At 41.8% G+C, this 22,970-nt stretch overlaps 1 protein-coding gene across 2 annotated transcripts in view; it reads right to left on the bottom strand.

Annotated features, from left to right (window-relative positions):
* The window catches only part of TLE4 (TLE family member 4, transcriptional corepressor), a 101,781-nt gene extending 79,020 nt beyond the window's left edge, over nt 1-22,761 (bottom strand). For both annotated transcript variants that reach the window (XM_042877449.1, XM_042877451.1), the window contains exons 1-4: nt 22,688-22,761; nt 22,381-22,478; nt 21,747-21,810; nt 20,350-20,394 (exon numbers count right to left, since the gene is read on the bottom strand). In XM_042877449.1, coding sequence (XP_042733383.1) covers nt 20,350-20,394; nt 21,747-21,810; nt 22,381-22,478; nt 22,688-22,732 — 252 coding nt within the window. In that variant the 5' untranslated portion in view covers nt 22,733-22,761. The remainder of the gene's footprint in view (nt 1-20,349; nt 20,395-21,746; nt 21,811-22,380; nt 22,479-22,687) is intronic.
* Between the last annotated feature and the right edge of the window lie 209 nt (nt 22,762-22,970).

Below are 22,970 nucleotides of genomic sequence, written 5' to 3'. Positions count from 1 at the left end.
CCTAATTAACCTTCTATGACAAACATCATAACTAAAAGCCCAGGAAGTATTGTAAACTCAATTCTTACAATTCATAAATTAATTTAGGTGTTTATTTTGCAAAAAGTACCAAAGACAGCAACATACACAATAAATTGTAGAAGTAGAATTTTCAAAATAAATTTACTAACATACATCCCCATCCATGGACTGCTGATGTGAACTGATAAGACATGGCTTTTATTTAATGTCTCAAGAAACACATGGAGTTGAACTGAGCAAGAAAAGATACATACTGAATCATTCATGATTAAGACAATAAAAAGCAAATCAAGTAAGGTAACAAAGACGCTCAAAGCCTGTCACTTGAGGAAGTCATGTTTTTTATCAATATTGACTTCTGCATGCAAGTACCAGCACAGAAATGCATAGCTTGGAGTCCCCATAGACCTTCAATCCTTCCAGCCTCTACTAGGAAGCAAGCTGCATTCTGTCTGATGTGCCAGAAGTAGGAAAGCACCCAGAAGAAAGACTGCAAATGGAATTTAAAATAGCAGAGACTGGCTTCAACTTCTCCTCTCACAAAGACAGAGGGAAGCAACTTGCTCAAAAAGCTGACTGAAACAAGTAAGAAGAAGACAGTGCAAAGTAGTAGGAGGTGCTGTTTCAGGAATGGCACCAGTAGAGCTCTGTAGTACCCTAAACAGTACTGTCCCACTACATCGCACCAATCCTCAGGGCATTTCACAAGAACTCATATTTTGTGCGTTACAGCATCATGTTATAAGAAGAAGTTTTCAGCTTTCTCCACCAACTAAACGAATCTGATTTCACAGTTAAGTTTTATGGAGGTTATTTTAAATTTAGTAAAGTTTTTTTCTTTTTAAGCTTAGAAACCTATGGCATTACACTAAGGCACTTACAGTCTTGAGCTCAATCTTTTGCATCCCCCACTTATTATAATTAGGTTTTATTATCCCACCCTAATTATAATTAGGTCAGAGTTTCCCATGCTAATGTCTCCCCCAACCACTGCAATACAGGTGCATACGCACAATCACCACTCTTACCACTTGACCCTTTCCCTCACAAGCCCTCCAAACAGCCTGACCACAGTTCTTCTGCACCTGCTGGAAATGACACCAACCAACCTCTGCTTATCCTTACAACTATATGTATGTAACACTTTTAAAGCCTACTTTTAATTTATTCAGATGCAGTGCATCCCCTGTTTATTTAGAACACAAGATCATATTCTGCTTCTCAGGAGTAGAAGTAATCAAAGAGAAATACTGCTGATCAGTATTAGTTTCAATCTGTACGTCGTAAAGAACCAACAAAAGGAAAGAGTGAAAACCTATTCTCAGGAGGCTTATTCTTACCTTGAGGTGTCCTTACCTGCCTTGGAAAAATATTAACGAGACAGCATTTCAGCTAAACCAGATTGCTCTACCAGAGCAATCCAAAAAGAACCATGCTTTTAAAATTTATGCACAGCATGATCAGGAAAGGAAACACTTATGTTCTTTTAAAACATTACCAGAAAATACTAAAATCTCTATGAAAGAGAATTGCTTCAAGCATCCAGCTCTCACTCTTGATCTCCACCAGCAAACACTCTTCCTTGGCAAGCACACACAAAGGAAGATTCAGAAGAAGTTATGGGCCATCATTATCCTACAGATTTTCTCTGGTTTCAGTGCCCACTTTGGAACAGAGTTGTGCTTCCAGAGTTATCACTGGGAAACTGATAAACTATGAAGACTCAGAACTATGAAATTGTACCAGACTTCCAGTTACATGTCTAAAGTCACACTGTTTTCACCTTAAAACTTGCAGAAAACACTGCAGCCAGTGTTTTCTAGCTAGGAACTAGCTAGTCTGCAGCTAGTTCCTCATAAAAACAGGAAAATCACCACGGCTATTGAACTCAGTTTATTCCTTCCAAACTCACCTGCACACCAGGAATAAGGCTTTTTGCATCAAAAATACAGTTACTTCTTTTCTACTTCTCGTTGCTTTTGCTTACCCATCTCACCCTTACCGTGCTGCCATGAAAGTTGAAGCACATGGTCAGTTTGAGTCACTGAGAACTGCATTTGTTTATGGTTGCTTCTATAAATGATTATACTAGAGATCAGCACACTTACATGAAGTGTGTTTGTTAGGTCTAATTACAAGAATTCTGCTAGAAAGCAGTCAGATTCCTTTTCCAATCCTTCATCTCCTCTTCCTCTTCACATAGTAGAGGGTACAGTCACAAATTAGTTAAGAAATCTAGCAAAAATTCTTATTTATTTAAGGGGAGATAGTCTATGCAAAGGAAACATTTAAACCCCTTTTCCTCTGCACCTTCCTCTTTTATTATGATAATGAGCAATACTCAGACGCAATTTCCATACATTAAGGAAACAGATTTTTGCATTTAATTTACTAGATACAAATCTTTTTAAGCCAATACACAGAAACATATCATTTTAATAATACCCCCAAAGAGATGAAAGAACAGTGCAATGGATTTTACAGTAAAGCTATAACGAAGCATCAACTTTAGGATCTTGGTAATCACAAAAATCCAAATAAAACATGTTAACATCTCAATTTTTAAACCAAGAAGAAGTTGATTCCTTCTGAAAATAACTAAATGGTTCATACTCCTTGATGGTATTTTAGCAAGTCTCAGCTACTGGAATGAAGTGATAGTCTAAGAATCAGACTACATTTAAGACACCTCTCTCCTTTTCCCACATACAAATAACTTTTTTTTTTTTTAAGCAACACTGAACAGAAAAATGAAAAATACGTAACACTAAGGACATGCAGCAGAGCCCATGTCCTTTCACTCTCAACTTAATCGCAGGTTTCAACTTTGGGCACTGATTCTTGATTTCTTCTTGCTTTGAGATGACAGCAGCACACTCCCACAGCAGTACCCGTCATGAATTTCCACACCACAGTATCCAGAGGGTGAGCCAGCTAGGCTACGCTGTCACCAGTCTTGTCACTCAGGCCTTACTCCACAGCACACATAGTGACAACAGCAAGCCAGGACTCCAGTTCACTTTTGTTAGGGCTACCTGCAGACTGGGTGGGGTGTATCACGGAGCTGGAAAAATGAGAGGTTCACCCAGAAACAAATCCTGAACGTTCCCGTTCATCTCCACCACATAGACTACATTGCTCCATATTCACGTTAAGCAAAATGTGCACTGCCACTATTAATTTAACAAGAAGGCATTCTTGCTGCAGCAAAAAGCTGCTTGCTTTTCTATGAGCAACCACAGAGTAACAGTCTGCAGCTCTGACTCCCATTGTGTAGAAAATATTGATATGAATTGTCAGGGCTTATAATTTCAATCACTGTGGATCATAACTGCCTTTGCTCACAATAACTCTTTTTCCATTTCAGCATTTCTGCAACTGGAGTTTCCTGCAGCACTTACTATTTTTCTCTTAAGTGGAGGAGGACTAGGAAAGAACAGGTAATTTTACCCTTCAAAATGTGAATATCTAACAAGTGGTAGTTTCACTAGAGAAGTACATCTAAAATAATCAGGCAGTTTACAATACTCCTTTTAACCTTCTAAGAGGATACATTTGCAAAGCAAATGTTAAGACACTTGTAAGACATGAATGCATAATACATCCAGGAAATTCACTTGTCCAAGACAGCTGGATACACTAAGTACATCCTGATATTCAATTCATTTGAATGGCATTCCCCCAGTAAAACTCGTGCCAGGACAGACACTGAGTCAAGCAACACTAAATGACATCCACCTTGAAATGGTGTGCAGTATTATTGAAGTTTTCAAATACCTTTCATCCATGAAGGATTCCAACTTAACATGAACTTTTTAAGGAAACATGAAATTTGTGAAAATTCTATAAAAAGCAGAACAGGAGGTTTGGAGCAATGGAGAATTATCTGGTGGGGAAATGTGGATTTCATGAAATCTATTCCAGTGCTGTAACTCCCTGTGAGATCACACTTTGTGTGGAAAGCTACTATGAACTGCATTAATTTCAGACAAATGCTCAAGGTGCACCATATGTTAAGAATGCTCTTCATCATTCTGCATACACAGACTTTAATAAAAATATCTAGAACACAGAAAGTAGGTCAAATGCAAGCAATTGAGAAGGGTAAGCGATCGATTCTATAAACAGTTTAAATTTATGATAACAATATCAACATATTTCTCCTTCAACTCGTTATCACTCAAACAGAATTTCTTCACAGTCCATCTCAGCACCACAACTCCTCTGCAAGCAACTGGGTTTGAAACACAGGCAGCACTCTCAACAGTGGTGCTCTACCTGCCTGGGAGATGAGCTAGAGTAAGGCTTTAGCTGTAGCTTCCCCATGCACTTGTATATAACAGGCTCTGAAGGAACACCACTTCTGCCTAATCCAGCTGCTCTTGTTCACCACCTCTGTGCTGCCAGAGCTGCAAAGGCATTGGGTGAACCAAACAAGGAACACATCCAAATTAAAATGAACCCCAACATTTTTTTTTTAATACAAATATCATTCCCACATCCAATTTACTGTGACTAAACCCAAAGAAAATGACTTAAATGCCACCTCTTGCCAGCCTGAGGCACACAGAGAACTGCAGTCTCAGACACCAAAAACCTCTGTGCCAAGACTCCTTGTGAGCACTCAACACCCTTCTCCTTTAAGTCAGAAACAAGAACACAGAAGAGCAAACCGCAGTGCAGTGCTCTTGGCAAGCTGCACTTGCCTTGTGACAGATACCGAGACATCTCTCAGCGTGGGAAGGCTTCGTTTCACTTCCTCCACCATGCTGCAACCCCAATGTGCTCCCATCAACCACAGAACAACCTCTCCACCTCCCGGGTTAGTATAGCAATCTGCTCCAGCTGCAAGTTTTGACTGGTCCTAGCAGCCACCTATGAGATCATATGGTAAACCAAGTCACCCATGCACAATTGCATGGTGAGCTCAAAATAATGAATAAAAACTGGTGAAAATAAGCAGCGAGCGTCCTAGTCTGATAGCGGTCAGATGAAGTAACTGAACATTGTGGTCAAAACTGTGAAAAAGAAACACACTCATAAAATATTGTATGCTTTTTCGGTTACAGCAGACAGCATGACAGACAGCAAAACCACATTTCCATGCCTTTTTTTTTTTTTTTTTTTTTTTTAATGGATCTGTGGCTTTTTGCCATGGAGTAATTCTATGGTTTACCAAAATGCAGTCTTTGGGCTTGTTAATTTCATATTTACTTGGCTGGCCTGTAATCTCTCCACTTTTTTAATTAAAAAGGTTTCACTTCAGGCAAGTGTTCATATGAAAAATAGTCATTCGAATCCTAATATTTTTACCCACAAAAACTCACATAGGTTCTATCTATTTTGGTTTACAAGAGCCTGTTTTGCACAAAGTATTATAATTATTCCCTTTCATAACAGTAGTTTCCCATGACAATTAGAGACTTAGTTGTGCTATTCTGTTTGGATTAGAAATTTGCCAGAATACAAGAAAGGAAACCTTGAAATCACTGAACTATCCACAGTTTGTTTGCAAACCTGTTCATGAATAATCCCTGGCTGTTTTTCACAAAGACAATGGAAAAAGCCAGGGGAAGGAGGAAGGGAAATATGTTTGATGACTAGTGGATAGCTCAGACTGTGCTTTCTTTGTGTGAGCTTCAGTGAAGATAAAAGAATTAAGTTGGAAAATATTAACCTTTAATATAAAGGGAAGGCAGTTTAAAATGACTGATTTCTTTATTGAAAAAGTCACTTTTCACTACTGCAACATACCATGTTATGAAGGCAAACAAAAGAGAAGTGAGAAAAACGTTTGTTTGTTTTTTTTTTTTTTAACAGTTGCCAAGAAGGGCTGCATCGACTTTGCCACCGCAGGTATAACCTCAGCTCATGACCACTAAACTGAAGTTGACTGAAACTAGCTGCAGAACTACCCTTGCTGACCTCTGGATTCTCAGGCTGTTAGAAGGATCTGAGCAAATCTGTCAGAGGCGGTTATAGAGCACCTGTAAGTACTTCAGTTGTACTTTTGGATAAGAACTCCATGTACCTTAAAGCACTTTACCTCAGCTCAGGACTTTTAAGCAATGTTTTAAAAAAGGATGCCATTTTCATCCAGTGCAACTCACAGCCATACATCCACTGCAAAACCTCTCCAGATTTCATTTCATCTGGCTGTAAATTAGACTTCTTCCACCTCTGCAGATTAAACTAGGCTAGTAAGGGAGAGACCAGGTCCTGAACAGCTGCTCTACATCCAAAATTAGCATCTTTCTCACTAAGAATAAACAGGAAAAGTAGTGGTAGTGGGATGCTCACATAGAGACACTGATCTGCTTTAATGCTCTAAGTCCATTTGCTTCAGCAAGGTGGAAAAGCACAGCAATGTTTCAGAGGAAAACACCAAACACTTACCCTATGCTGTAAACAGTCTTCTAACTAGTATTTCTTTTCCGAAGTCCAACTTCCTTTTAGCCTCAGAACAACATTTATAGCTTCTCACACATGTGGGGTTATTCATAAGCTGAGAAGGGAAGACTTCAGCAATGCTGTGATCCTCACTGTTTAGTACTAACTGGGTTTGCCTAATCTTTGACAATTCATGCTGCCATTAACTTCTTTCAACCTCTGCAACAAATAAATTTTAAAAAAGTCTTTTACAGATTCATAGTCTGTAAAACAGCAGGTAGAAATTCCAATGAAGTTAAAAAGAGACTATTTCAGACTACTAGTTCTGCCTGGAATGAGGAGGCGTAGAAGACTTCAACAAAACCTGTATTTTCCTCATCTTTACAATACTATTGCTTATACCAGAGAAACAAGATCCCACTGTGCTGCAGCCACTGGCTATATAGCCGTCAAGTCCCAACTCTGGCATTTGCTAAGGTCTGGGCAGGCTCCTGGTCTCAGGGGGCAGGAGGCACACAGAAATAAGTTGGTGCAAGCTATAAGAAAGTTAAATTTTTTTGTGTATTGTTCTGTTTTTTTCCCCCCCAGAAACCTATCAAGTTGAAGTCGTAGTATTATCCCATTTTCCAGGTGTAGAACAAAGGCTGAAAAGAGATTACCAAGGAACAAACCTCCTTAATACAAATTAAAGTACAGACTGCAATACTGCCAAAAGGCACGTCAGTGGAGCTTGCTAATTGCAGCTGTGATGAAAAAGACAGCAGAACTCACACGGGAGACAAAATGAGGACAAAACTGTCTTGGGAAATAGCAGCCTGCCCCAAGCACCTTACAGTCTACAGAGATAAACACAGGCACTTGTAAGTGACTCCTGTGTAATAATATCTCACCTCCTGTTTCTTAACATATATTGGTCTCCAAAAACTCCTCTGTGGTAAGTTACGCTCCAGGAAAAAGTATTATTTTCACTTCCCAGACAGAGAATTGAAGCAGTGGAGGTCACAGGTGAAGTCTCAAGAAAGTATGTAATGAGATTTTTAATAATGCCTAAACAGACAAGTTTCCTAATTCAAGCAGAATATCAACAGATAAATGCTCAAGATTTCCAAGAATTCCTAAGAGCAAGATGACATGTAACCACACCTGTAGATACATAAACGTACGTACGTAACTTAAAAGTCATCCAACATAAAGAGACTGGATTTAGACACTACAGTCCAACACTATGATCTTCCCCCACTCTCTTCCCCTCTCAGGGATCACACCATACTGAAGTCACCAAAAACACACCGGAGTGTCAGCTTCCAGCACTGAAGCTCCCTATTAAGTATTTCTCAGTCCCCTTCCCAGACATGTTCAGAAGTATCTTTGGCATCTAGCTCACAACCAAGCCTGGGCAAACACTTCCCCTCAGCACTCCTCCACCCATGTCCCCAAGGGAGCTGAGAACCCCTGCCAGAATGGTTCTCACACAAAGCACAGCAGCAGTCACGTTTGTAAAAAGTAAAAAAGGGTGGAGAAGCGAGAAACTTCTATGTAACAGCTTAGTGGTTAAAGAATTTAATCACAGTATTACATATATTAATTCTTTCTTTACTCCTCGTTCCCACCTCCTAGGAGCACACCCTACCCATTAGGCTTCTGTGAACTCTGGGAAGGAAATAATCCCTGTTCTTCCACTGCAGTTGAAAAGTCCCATTACCAGATTCTGTTTCCAACCATTGTACATGGTAAGAACATCGGGGCTAAAACACATGGAAGGGTTTGGGACCAGGATTGGAACTCAGAACAATATCTTCCACACCACCACAGACAGTCCTTCCAGGGCCACAGCACAGCTTCTCTCCTCTTTCATATCCACTGAACCATTAAGCAGCTCATGCAAACCAAACAGCTTTCTGCTGCACCCCCTAGTCTCTACATCCCCTCCTGAGACACCAGTCTCCTTAGCAAACAATAAAGGAACTGAAATAAGATGAACTAAGGATGTTGCCTTGCCCAACTTTTTTGTGCTTTTTATTGGTTGTTGTTATTATTATTGTAGTCTCTTTTGTTTGCTTAAGAAAAATATGCTGTGTTCAGGCTTTTACAGAACGTTTAGTTCCCATTCTCCTAAAGGTGATTCTGAACTGACACTACCTAGCGAGAGCAGCATATTGTGACAGCGCTATTCGAGCTGTCCCAAGCAGTGCAAGATTTAACACAACAAGCACCTCAACATTCCTCTGTAAACTGCACTCAGTATGTGCTGTATCTCTTTAACTCCACAATAAATTGCTCAGCTCATCCCAAACACCGCAAGCACCCTACCGCCCTTTATCCTGCTGGCCCTACAAAGGGACCCACAGCAATACTCCACTGCCTTAGCTAACAGTTGGTCAAAAAGGATGGGCCAAGGTCCCACAGGCAGCCTCTGACAGTGCAAACCAGAAACTTTCACTTAGAACTTCACAGGCCCCAGACCCTGGCAGCCGAATCACAGCTACCTGGGAGCTTTGTGCTTTGCATCTTATTAAGAGGCATTTCTTCTGACTACAGACTTGCAATCTCTCCAGGTTCCGCTGCAGGCTTAAAGATATCTCATGACCCTTAACACAGCACATACTTATAGCACCATTCTTCCTTGAAAGTACCTGAATTAAGATTATTCCAGGATTCTCACCCACACAAAAGAACCTGGCAAAAATTAACTCCTTAGAAGAAAGCCACTACTTCTAGGTAGAAAACAGAGCTAAGTAAATTGCATCCAAATAAAAGATAAAATGTCATAGTTTCACACCGTGATGCCAATTCGCACAGCATCTTGTATACATGTTTCTAAACTCCTCTTCAGCGGAAACCCACAACCTCAGAAAAAAAAACACCAACAAAACAACACCCCACATGTACAGCCATGGGGACTCTGCTCTCTCACAGTTCTCTCTATGTGGTGCTCTCTATCTATCTCTACCTGCAATTGTCACCCTCAGTTAAATGTGGTTTTAGAAAGAATCTCAAACAGGAACACTTCCCCAGAAACTTCCAGAATGCTGTAGGTATAGAACTGTAAGACTTCTCTTATGCTGCCAACAAGGGACATATAGTGAGTATTTTGATGTCACCAGCCTGCAGAGATAAACCAATGAAAGTTGTGAGAGGGGGAGGGATAAATGCCTTCTACAGATGCATGGGAAAATGATTTTATCCTGCTACCCCTGTCAAAGACACCATATTAGTTTTGCTTCATTTAACACCCATCTTCATTGACTGACTCAAACAAAGAATCTATATATGACTTACTTTTAAAGAGTAACATCTCCACATTTATGCATGGACAAATATATAGCAAATTACTCCAACATAAAAGTTCTCTGATGTTCAGAGAAGTCAATGCTTCTTCCACAATTACTGTGCTAGAGCAAAAAATGCAAAAGACCCTCATCAATTCCTGGATTTATTAATTTTGTTTAGAGGGACACTAAGCGAAAAAGCACACAGTTCATTCCCACAAGCTAAGAACTAATGAAAGAAACTGTAAATAAACAACCTGTTCACAACACAACAGCTTTCTGCAATTAGGACAGAAAGCCAACTGGTTAAACCCAGTCTAAGAACACATTATCTTCTCTTTGGCAATATACCGATATAAACATGGAGTCTGTTTTATGTACAAGTCTTTCCATCTTTATTGTGCTATTCACATAATGGGCTGATATTTTCAGAGGTGTCTACTTAGTACCAAGTCACATGCTATATGAAATTACAAAGAGTAGACAGTAGTGTGTTGTAGTTGACTCTTTTGTACATCAGCACAGTGCCATCTTTCAAAGGGTTTACTGTGAAGCTGGATGGATGTCATACAGAATGAATGGTACTGCAGGGAAGTATAGGACGTGAGAAGAAAGCTTATTAACTGGTTTCCTCCAATCCCTGCTCTTTGCCTCCTCATTCAAATGAAAGAGGTTTGGTCAGCTTTGTCCATGCTGCTTTTGATTTTCTTCTCCAGACACTATCACAGGACCAGTTCACCATTTCCAAATATCTCCAAATACAGTTAACACAGAAGCAGGTAGGAGAATGACTCTCTCTAGTGTTTTCTTCTGGTGGCCCCTAGGGCATAAGGACAAAGGAAAACCCACCACAGCTAAGGCGCTGCTGGACCTCATTACAAAGCTGACATAGGTTTGGAAGAAGTTCTCCTCTCTCAACAGCAAATATATATTTATTCAATATTCTGTGATTCTCTAGGGCCTCTCATCTAATAATGGAAGTTAGCAAATTAAATCTTACATCACTCCTGTCATGTAAATATCACCACCATTTCAGAGAGGGAAAAACATTCAGAGATTTTCACAAAGGGATGCAGAACTGCAGAACTGAACTGTGAGTTCAGTGAAACCACCGCTGCTAATTTGTCACACACTTTCCACTAAATGGCCTCTTTCCTAGATCCAAGAGAGTCAGGCCCACAGGTAAGCATTTAAAAGTACCCACTATAGGAAACAGAACACATATCAACACTGGCTTTCCACTCTAGGCACAAAGTACCTTGTAGAGCTTGAGCAATGAATTCACATCTCCTCACTCTGCAGCTGCCATGAAAAGCCAGCAGATCCTCATGCCCCTCCTGATGCCAAAACCACAGCACAGCCAGTTCATCTCTTGGAGTTAAATGGCCTCACAAAGCCCAATCTGGGTTCTTGGCTGCCTGGCAACTGCCTGATAGTCCTCCAACTCCAAGCAAAATCTCACAGGTTAGACAGAAAGCCAGTCAGAGACACCACAGGGGCCTCTTACAGAAACCCAGCCATGCATGGCCCTTGGCGCAGCACCTTCCATAAAAACACGGACAAACACCGCAAAGTCCACACCTGACCCTTTCCTGGGCCATGATAAGCGTCACAGCAGCTATTTTGGTGCACAGTGAACCACTGTGTTTTCAAAATTAATCAATGAAATGTTTTAGCCACGAAATACAGCTGCAATTTCCTTATTCGTCCCTAAGAAAGGAGAGAAATGGCAAAAAGCGGTTGCCCAAGATAAATGTTAACATCATTCCCTTTTCACCATGGTTTCAAAAGCTAAAATTTTAATTAAGTGCCAACTCATGTGTTTGCTGGATATCTGAATTACAACCTCCTGGAAGTCCTGTAAGCTACCTGCATCATAAGGTATAAGCACCAATAAGTTCCACCTTTGCTGCTGAGAAACAAATGGTCTCAAGAAAGAAAATGAGTAACTAAAATGCCTCCACTGTTTCTAACAACTCATTTTAAACAATGCCACCAAGTTAACAGGCATCACCCACCGAGCAGCTATGAAGAAGCATACCCAAGACATCCCAAAACTCTATACACTACCCTGCAAGCTCCTTCCTGCTACGAAGGGTGGGCTGAGGCCAGGCATCGAAAAGCATGGAAACCTCCTGCTGCCTGCTCCCCTTTACGCCATACCAGCACCTCACCCGAGCTCAGGCCACGTGTTTGCCCTACTGTATCTTAATTCTGTGGTATGGGGTCTGAACTCTGAAAATACATGAGGAAACAGGTTCTTCTGCTCTCAGATCCACCACTTAAAAATATGAATGTGCCTCTGTACACGCAACTGACTGAAGCCCCTTTGATGCACCAGCATCAGCTTTATCAAGCTCTCTGTGCAGATGAGTGCCCATCTATCATAGGCAGCTCAGCCCCAAAGCCATCAGTGCACTCCTTCTGAAGAACACCAGGAAAAGGGACGCAAGATTTCTGCCTCTGCAAAATCCCCAAGCCATCAAGAGAAGCCCGGCACATAAGCAGACAGGAACGAATACATGAGAAGCTTACTTCATTTGGGATAGAGGAAAGAACAGCGTTTTTAAAAATTAAATGCTTTCAGTGATCATCTACAACGTGCACCAAGCATTCAACACGAGCCAAACAAAATTGACTGGCAGGACTTATTAGTATGCAGACTCTTCATAGCATGAAAGGGACAGATTTTGATTTTTTCTCAACTGTGAGATGCTCTGCTGAGGATTTACAGCAAACACAAGAAAAAAGAAAAGCACACATTCTCATTGCCAATGTTCCACATCCCAAACATAATAGTGAGAGGTTTTTCCTCCTTTGAAGAAGTTGAATCTCATCCAGCAAATGACAGAAACCTCTGGCAATACAAGATCGTGTGGAGAAATCATTTAAGCAGACCAAAAGAAAGAGGCCAAGTCAGAAGACCTCCACTCAAAACAACATCGTGTCCTGCGCTCCCTCTCCTTCTAACATTGATGGGGAAATCACCACAAGTATGTTTGTGGCATCGTGGCATAAAATACTCAAAAAAAATTAAAAAGCAATTCTAAATTATGTACGTATCTTTTTTACTTTGTATTATTTTTCCTTAGTAGAGTACAGCTCATATACTTTCAAGAATAAAAATACGACAATAATTGCAAGCTGCATCAGATGTCCAGCTTCCTGAACTTTACTGTGAACCTTAAGAGGCTTTACTCTTTACTAGCAAGAAACTATTACAGAAGAACACTGGAGAAAAAACTAAAAAACATGAGCCAAGTGCAGTCTGGCAGCTTAAAATTAGAAGAGAAATAAAAAAAAAACCAAATTTATTATTTATCTCATGATTAATTTTCATCCAATCTTGTGATTTTCTGGGGATTGGCATGATTTAACATTTAGAGTTGATAATAGAGCATACCATACAAATACATAACAATAAAGAGACCAATTCAAGTTTACTGTGGGGACTATAACTTTGACTGGCCTGACATCCGCACATTTAAACATCTCAGCCATAACATCACAGTGTTCAATGCCAGAACATTACGTACCTGTCATAGGCTAGTAAAAATGATTCTGTAAGTCTAAATCCTGTTTACACAGGCAAGAAAGAACTATGTGCAGTTCTAGTCACCATTTGTGATATATTTTCATTATATTTAAAAAATAATAAAAAAGAAAGTTACACACATCTTCTCTTGACACAGTGCCAGTATGTCCCCCACTACACTTAACTACCACATTTGTGTTACCACTACGATAAAGAATAAGAAGGAAAAAATTCGTCGTAAATATTACTTCGAGGTAACAGTAGAACATGAAATTATCAAGACAAAACCTGTAAAAATACACCTATGAACAGAGACACTGACTCTTAGAAACACCTAATATTTTCACATTTTAAAATAAAGATTACTTTCTCATTTAAACCTTCAATTTATTTTATAGAATTGCATTTCTGGAGTATGGATAGGTACAGCTTCAAGTATACTGTCACCTGTTACTTAGTGCAAGCATCAGTTTATACTTCCCAAGTTTCACATTATCATCTTTGCTCTGTTCCCTTTGTGCCTTGTGGGTAAATAGGTTTTCTGAAAATCAGTGGCAACAGACGTGCTCAATCTGCAGACAGCAGCAGAAGTGACTTCTGCAACAATTATAACTCCTCTGTTCAACAGCCTGCACACATCCGTGACAGACTTGGTGCTCTGTTCTATTCTCACAAATTTCTACAAACGACAGGCTGCCTCTTATTAAAAAAATCAAAATACCAATAAGGCCAAATTGCTAACTCTCAATATAGGTAGTATTATGTGCAAAAATAAAAAAAATTCTGTTTCTCTACATATGCTGTGACAGACAGGAGGGTATCACCCTTACTGTACCCTGAAGAGAAAAAACAGAATCTCTGCCCTGAGAAGCCTCCAGTCACGATTATTTCACATCCTTGAACCTTCATGCTAAAAGTTATTTATTTCAGTTGCAGAACCAAGCAGCCAAAGATTTTCAAGCTAGATTTACAGTCGCCTCTGCAGCCTTAATTCTACTTTCCTAATGTCTATTTTGTGCAGTGAAAGAGGTCCTCTAGGAAAAGCGATAATGAGATCAGTAAGTGTATAAGCAAGACCTGCAGCACGCTGCAGACACACAATGGGGCAGGATCAAACTAACATACACACTGTAAAGCCTGAGCATCCTAGCACCCACGCTTTGAAACCTCTCCGCTAATTAATGGCTTTTTTTCTCTCTTTTTTAATGACCTCGGCACTTATTTTTTTACCCCTGAAAGGAAGGCAAATCTCATTGTACAGTATGCTGCAACCGCAATTACACATGAAACGGTGACATCGCTCCTCACTCCTCTAGCCCTGACTGCTCAGCACGAGCCTTGCAGTGTAGCTGTGCCTGAAGCTGTGCTAGCTGTCCAGGAGCAAGATCCCCCTCACCATCCTCCACCTCCACAGCACCTAGGGGCTACCCGTCACAACAAAATCCCTGACTGCAAACAGTAAAGGTGACATTTTTTTGCAAGGGGAAAAAAAAACCAAACACACACACACAAAAAAAAACACAAAAACAAACAAACAAAAAAGCCACAAATTTCTGTGAGAATTTTTGATACCACAAAAGTGTTAGGCAACCCTAGCCATAGGGTCACCTTTGGCTTCCCCAGTAACTACAAGTGTGCCCATAAACTAACACAGACAGTGAGGCAGTATTGCAGCAGCTAGGATCTTTCAAAGGCAGAGAAACACTTTTATGTGTAAGCAAATGCGAGGACAGCCTTCTGCAAGGAAAAACAGAATGTATGACTTAATTTTAAAGTTTGCTCAGCATGTTTTGTGCTACTTCCTATGTCTTAAGCATCTGTCTGAATTGGCAAAACAAGTGGGTGAATATGACATTTTCGTTTCCTTGTGTATGGCAAAATAAGGATGAAATGCAGACTCTCATCCTAATATACATTATTCTGAAATTGAAGGGGGTAAGCTTACTTCAACAGTAACAACACAGAGAAGCACAAACAACAAACTGAGTAAATTAACATGTCTTCCCCACAGAAAGCTTGTCCAACAACTGTGTCAGGGAAAAAAACATCTTGCTTAAGAATTGAGTCATTAATACAAAGCAAGAGGTTTCTGGTTTAACTGCAGAACAGCATGTTTCTTAAGTTTTCATAAGCTTGTAAGCTGTTCCACTGGATTCAGAGGTTAAATAACCTAAAACTCAGACAAAAAAGCCTCAGTAGTCAAACCGATTTGACAATCTCTTTTTTGCATTTTGTGACTTTGATGGAAAAGTCATTTGTTTTTCTCTTCCTTCTTAACAGTCCTGGGTGAGCTGCAGTCTTCAAAATTTCACTTCTAATTTTTCTCATTCTAAAGTTTTCCAGTTCTGACTACCCATTGCCTGTATCTCTGTTAAATCTTTCCTACTGTTTATAACAGAGAACAAATTCAGCCAGTAAAATGTTAGCTGGCTTTCCAGCTATTCTTCACACAGAATATACCTTCAGCTGCTGCCTGTTAGAAAAACAAGGTTTGCACACACATGTGCACACAGATCCACGCCAAGCCTAGCCCACTGCTAATGAAACAAAGAGTGCTTTTCTGTTACATACACAGCGTACACACAAACCAATTCCCTGTGATGTATGTGTTTTATGGCTGCGAAGATGAAAAATGGCCAAAACTCAGCCCTAAATTAAACAAATTGATTCCCATCTTTACCCTTTTACCAAAATAATTTACTAAGGCTTAAGAAGCAAGCAGACTCAAGGCTGGGATGTCGTACAACCCATATATTAACTCAGTCGGCAATAAATCTCCCCTTACTCTCCAAGCTCTATACTATTTTCTTAAATAGCTCACTATAAAGCCCCAACCTAATTAAAAACAGCTTTCTCGGCAACAGTGGCCTTGATTTCACTTATTTACACATTAACTGCAGCATCCGTTTGGCCAATCCAGTCTATTCCCCGTACCACGCAGGGCCTTTTATCTGCCCTGGACAGCGTTTTCTCCAGCAGATGAAGTAGATGCCGATTGATTTGCTGTCGAGCATGGTAAATTAATAGCAACAAATTGCTGAGGGCCCCATCTCACTGCTCCACCATGCTTCGGCAGTTTTGCTTTATTTGCTCCATGATGGGCAGCAGTCAGGCCTCTTCAAGTCAATTTCTTCTTAACAACCTGCAATACTTTTCAATGGTGAAAATAGAGCCGTTCCTTGTAAGTCAGAAATCAATATCCTATTGCCCTTAGAAAATGCTAAACAAGCAGTATTGGCAATCCACTTGGTACTAGAGGGTATCAGATATAATGCAAATCCATACCGCTTCCCTCCTCATAGTTATTACAGTTTGCTAAAAGGTTCCTAATGCCATTTATCATCATTTACCATCGACTACTGCAGCTATGATTATGATATCCTATCAGCTAGTAGAGCCCTTTCATTTCTATCCAATTAATATTTTAGCAGCACTCAAATGGTTGTTGCCCAAGTCTTCTAATAAAATTTACATGGATTGAACTGAAATGGTTTGGGTTTTTTTTCTGTTACTGTGATCTTAAGAAGTAATTTCATTTATTTTTCAACACACAGCTTCTTAAGAGATCTGAATTTGCCTTCAAAAATGCTGAAATCCAGCATTCCAATGTGTGAATTAGTTCAAAGATGTAGGCCTGACCAAAACGAGAAAATCAGCATTTACATACTTCCACCTCTAAAAAGAGAATGGAAATTAGAAGAGAATGCTCTATCTTGCTTATGTCTTCCATCAGTCTCATTCACAAATATCTGCTGTCTGGAGCCAAATACAGACACTTATTTTAAGTGATAATTACAACTCTCAATTAAAACCTTCAGAAAGCATGTTTGATTACAGCAATTTAAATGAACTGTTTACTATAACATTAAAACAGCCTGATTTCAGAAATTAAACCAAATGACCATCAACAAGTAGCAACACTGTATTAGAAACATAGCGCAGTATGTCAAGTATTCATTCATAAATCATTCACTGAGCCTCAAAAAAAAAAAAAAAAAAAAAAAAGCAACTTTGTAGGAAATGAACTTCTTTAGATCACACTCACACATTCTCCTTTATTCCAACACTAAGATTTAAAATCGCAGGGAAGTATCTGTTCATACTGCAATCCAAAATCCCCAACCTACTGTCTTTTTTATTTTTTTTTTTGAATGTGTCTATTTTGAAGCTCTATTGATCCCAGTAGAGAATATCAAAAATTAGCTTAATGTCTTAGGCTATAACACCACATGTCACAACACACCCCACACTTGTCTTAAAAAAAAAAAACCAAAAACAAAAAAACTACAAATGACTAATTCTACCAGTCTAATGCTATTTACTCAGTTACCAAAATTTAAATTAATTATGTTCTCAAACATAATTGTTTAAAATTGGCAACATTATGCAGGCTTAATTAAGATTAAATCCAATTTACTAAATGTACTTTAATTGGTACTAATTACATTAGCTTTCCTTTCAGAATGACAAATTCCCCATAGGTTTCACTTTAATAGTCTTCTATCAAAATCAACACAGGATGACTGATGATGAGCATCACACGAGGGGTGGGAAAGCAACGCTCTCCCCCTCCTCCCCTGCCCGGCATGCACACACACTATTGCCGCGCTCCACGTTTATCCTTTTATCAATTTGCTAAGTCACAGAGTCATGACTCCATCACAGCCATCATTTTCTGTTCCAGTGAAAAATTTCTCTAAAAATAAATACTCTGTGGCTGGGAGCAGCCAAGAAGAACAGAAGCTTTAACAGAAAAATACACAAAGGTTTCAAATATCAGGGCCACCAATTACTAGGGTATTTCCAAGGACTCCAGGGAGTCCTGCTCTTGAACCCTTTGAGACGCAAATCTAGTAAGTGAATAAGCCTAACCTGATCTCAAGAACTCGGCCCAATTACGCCGAAGGGCAACTTCACCGCATTATTGCCTGCTTTCCATTACAAGGGCATCCAGCAGTACATCTGGAAAGAACCTAAGAGGAACCAAAGCTGTCTGCCCACAAAAACAAATAAAGACAGATATGCCTCTGTGCTAAAGTGAAAAAAAAAGAAAAAAAAAAGGAAGAAAATATAATAAGTAGGTGGTTTGCAGGGCTGTCTGTATTTCATAATGTGATAAACTGCCCTCAGGATTTTTGATATGATTGAATTTAGAAAGCTGGGGGGGGGGAAAGAGGAATAGAAGAAGAAAAAAAGAAGAGTGAATCGCTCAATTTCAGGCGAGGAAAATTCAAAGATCTGAGAGGAAGAAAAGGGAATTTAAAGTGGAATTTAAAAAAGATTCACGCACATCAAATGAAACAATCAACTCCCTATATACACAAAATTGGGCCCCCATGCTGCCATCACAAAGCAAAATGGGAAATATGTTGCATTTGCAGTAGCAAGAGCAGAAAGGGAAAAAAACACTGTGGGAAGAGCAGAGGAGACACGAAGATACAAACGAATATCAGATTTAGGAATGATAACAAATGAGTTTCATAGCCGCAGCTGATTTGAATCAACATCTGACAAAATATTTAAGTGTTTTGCATGAGAGTAGACTACTTGAACTACTAATTCGAACAGACTGAGCAGTACTGGAAAAGGGTGTTTAATTAAAACTTGGGTCCTTTGTCATCCTCATATTTAGCTGAAGCTAGGGACTTAATTTTTTTCAGAATATCATTGACATCTCCATTGCCGTAATCATACACAATTTCTGAAGCATTTAGAAATTAAAAATTAAAATCAGTTTTAAGTGAGTTTCCCCTACGTCAAACAAACTAATTACACATTTTACTTGCAAGCCAATACTGTCCCACATCATTTTGCATGGTTAGTTGAAGTCTACATACAACTAATTGCTGTACGTACAAAGCACCCAGAAATATAAACAAGTCTAACTGCAATAGCCGCTCTCAAACGCAAGTAAGAATACACCACGTAGGTGGCCTGCAGAGACTCTGGACTGGGTGAATTGTTCTTGTGCATGACACCAACTCTGCTTTTCAGACAGGACCTAGCCAGCCCAGCTGTTCCGCCACCCTACATCTTCCACCCCACAGCATTACAGGGCCTGGCTGCAAGCCAGGCATTGCACTCACGCTCCACAGGTCTATGCAGGGCTTCCAGAGCTCTGCAGCATCACAGGCAAACCACTCCAAGGACAGAAAACCCTCTGCCTTTGTACTAGCCTACCATCTAACATCAATGGCCTTCATCAGCACTGGAAGTACTGGAGTGCTAACGGGACACAAAATATAACAAACATGAAAAAAAAAAATCTGAATTTGGTTTGTTCTCACTGAGATAAAGGAATTCTATTTCCACAACCCAGAGAAGTTCCACATCCACTACTTAGATTAGGAACACATACAAGCCAATTGTCAGACGGTGTTTCTTCTCCCATTCAACCATTTATTTCTGTCATTCACCCTTTCCAGCAACATGGGTGAACTGCTCAACCGTTTGCTAAAATGAGTTGTCAGTATTAAACTCCACCATATTAAAAGTTCTCTCGCTGGAAAAGAGGTCAGATGTTTAATTCATTCTCCTCCAGAGAAGGTTAAAAACACACATTACTGAATAAGAAATTCTGATTTACACTGCCATGCTCCATACCAGTAATCTCCTGCTAATCTCAGCCTAAGTGCTAGACTTCAAGGCATAGAACCAAGCAAAACATCATCCTTCTGGAAAGCTCCTTTAACCTTTCGTGTTTGACGTGCTGAGACACTTGCTTTTTGAGAAGGGTGCTGGTAGGCAACCTGAGGGAGACAGCAACATGGCTGCACACTGATTGCCGCTGTAGCTCCAGCTTAAAACAGCCCCAGTTAACTGAGAATGAGCCCTTTCCACACCCAAACACATGTCCCTTGACACCCGATATGCATTCAAAATGCAGCTATCACTCCAAAAAGGCGGCCCCAGCAGCACAAGGCCAAGGTGACTCAGGGTTGTGCCCGTCTTACCCCTGTACACAATGTGCTCCATATAGCCAAACACGGGGTGTCTGGGCCAGCAAGGAGCACACAAAATTTCCTGCACACTTCAGCATGCAATTAAGGCAACTTGCACATAACAGACATCTGGTTAAGGCTGATGGGAGAAATTACAGTTAGCGTTCTTACACAAAGCAAAATATTTACCTACCTGTTTATGCATTTCTATATTCAGCCCATAGGACATCTCATAATACTAAGAAAGAAGAAAACGACTGTTAGACCTTACAATTTATAACAGCCACTCCAAAATTTGCTCTGACTCAGACATCATCCGTACAAAGACAGAGACCCAGAAATGTTTACTAGCCAGGAGAGCTCCTGAAATTTGACAGCATGTCGCAGTTGCCCATTTTTCTTGCTTTTTATTTTATCTGTGTCACTTCTTGGCAAATCTACAAAGGATGGCTATAGAACAAGCAAAAAAACCAGACAACAAAAAAATCACGAAAAGTAATCACAGCCAGAGTTACAGATTAGAAGCAGAAAAGCACATAGAAAACGCTCAAGATTTTATTCCCTAGCACACATGAAAGATGCCAAAAAAAAAAAAAAAGCCTGAAGTGCCTGAAGCCAGACAGACGTATAAATCAGCAGACAACTCACCGAACAGTTATTCGATATTTTAAATTAAAAACACAAAAAAGCTGTGACTGGATGGCAGGGATGAAAAGAAGGCAGAAGCACATCGGCCAGAGAGTCAGGCAGACATGCCACTCCGACATCCCCCATCACAGGGAGTAGGGTCAGCGTACAGCTCAGTGGCACACCATACTCAGGACTTAAGCAAATCAAGCATGAAAAAGACAAATGCAAGCCTTAACATATGCCTGTGGTCCTGGTTAAGAATTTTTCAAGGTTATTTACTCTTTTTTTGTGGATACTGGGGTGTTATTTGTCAGGCACATATAGAAAGCAGCTAATCCTTTGTAGATGTACAAGGTAGCGGGCAGCACAGGCTCCTCAGAGTCAACACAATCCATCATGCAATTATGTGCAGGGAGACGTTTTCCTGCGCGCCTCACTTGGCCACACAGTCCATAGCCCTCTAAGAAACTCCTCACACTCAAAGCCCCACCATTCCCAGTTCAGTAGAGCAATGCACAGCAGCACAGGAACAACAGCTCTTCTAAGGCAGGTGGCTTTGGGCCACAGATATACCTACACAACTCTGAACACAGTATGGGGGGGAGGGGGGGGGATAGAAATAAAAGCATTACCCCAGAGCACTTTATGACAGCAGAGGGAAACCAGCAGGAATAACCACATTAATCCCCAGAAGCACTGCTGGAGTTGCAAGGGATGTGCCAGCATGGTGAGGACACGTCCTCCGTTGCTCGGGACATTAAGCGGCAGATTTTGCACAGAGTATGGCTGCTGCAAAGAAGTTACAAGCCCTGAACTAAGAACTAGTGATGGGAGCACTGATGCAGCCTCACAGCAGCAGCACTCGCTGTCATCTCTCTGCTCGCCTCCAGCAACCTGAGTGCATCTCGGTCTCAGCACACCACGCTCACAGACGCTCTAACTGCTCTGCAGCTCACTTACCATGACATAATGCCGCTGCATCTCTGTCTTCTCGCTGGCCAGCTTCTCACATTCTAGCTTTAAACTGTGCAAGACACAAGAAAAGCAAGGGTGCTTCATCACGCCAACCAATACCCCCCCACACTCGGGGTCTCCCCTTCCCAGCGCTTCCCCACGTGCAGACAGACAGAGGTAAGTCCCGGCTCCTGCCCAGGGCTCCGAGGGGAGATCCGCGGTCCCTCCCGAAAGAGAAAAAACCCTCCTCACTCCCGTGCAGCTGCTCCCGGACGAAAAGAGACAGGGAAAGCACCGCACACAGTCTCGCACCTATGGCGGTAAGCCTGAGGAGTCACAGAACAAACCCGCGGTTTGGTTTGGGAAGTTTTTGTTTCCACGAGTTTTATGAACACCTTCCGCTTCGTTCGGAGCAAAAGTACATCCACGCTCCGAGGACACAAAAGTTACCGCGCTTTCGTCGGGGGGTTTACATTGCCGGGTGGCAGAAGGGTAGCGAGCTGCTGCGGGGCAGCGCGGGGCACGGACAGCTTCGGTGCGGCGCGAGAGGGGCAGGGCCCGGCCGCTACCCGCGCCCACCCGAGAAGGCACAGACGAAGGACAGCACGGCCACCCCACGGCAGGCACCGGGCAGCGTTACCTGTGGTACTGCGCCTGCAGGAACTGGAACTCCTCCTTAATCCGATCGCAGGACTCGGAGATGGTGAATTTAAAGGGCTGCGCTGGCTGGTGCGGAGCCTGCAAGCAAGCGACACGGTCGTTCCGCCGCCCCTCGGTTGCTCCGCGCCCCCCGGCCCCGTGCTCTCCGACATGGCCTCGGGGGTTTCGGGGAGCGGGGGTGCCGCCCGCCGGGACCCGGGAGGGCCGCGCGGGGCAGCAACTCGGGGCGGCGGCGGCGGACAACAATAAGAAAATGGCTCCAACTCGGCGGGCCGCGCCGCACTCACCGGGTGCCGGGTCTGCGGGTACATCTTGCTCAGGTCGCGGATCATCCACGCCGCTTCGGGGGGCGCTGGCGGCCGCGCTCAGGGCTCAGCGCTCAGCGCTAGGGCGCTGCGACAACAAGGGGCGCCCCGGCCCCGCCGCCCCGGGGCTGGCGGGGCACCCCGGGCGGCAGCGGCAGCGGTAGCGAGGCGCGGCGGCGGCGTCCCCGGGGCCCGGGGGCCGCTGCCACATCCCCCGGGGGCGGGCGGCGCCGAGCGGCTCTCCCCGAGCACCGCCGCTTCGAGC

The sequence above is a fragment of the Lagopus leucura genome, unplaced genomic scaffold, assembly GCF_019238085.1.
Source record: "Lagopus leucura isolate 7727_CA_CO unplaced genomic scaffold, USGS_WTPT01 Super-Scaffold_100018, whole genome shotgun sequence".
Taxonomy (NCBI): domain Eukaryota; kingdom Metazoa; phylum Chordata; class Aves; order Galliformes; family Phasianidae; genus Lagopus; species Lagopus leucura.
Note: the sequence above shows the minus strand (reverse complement) of the source record. Positions and strands in the feature narration are given on the sequence as shown.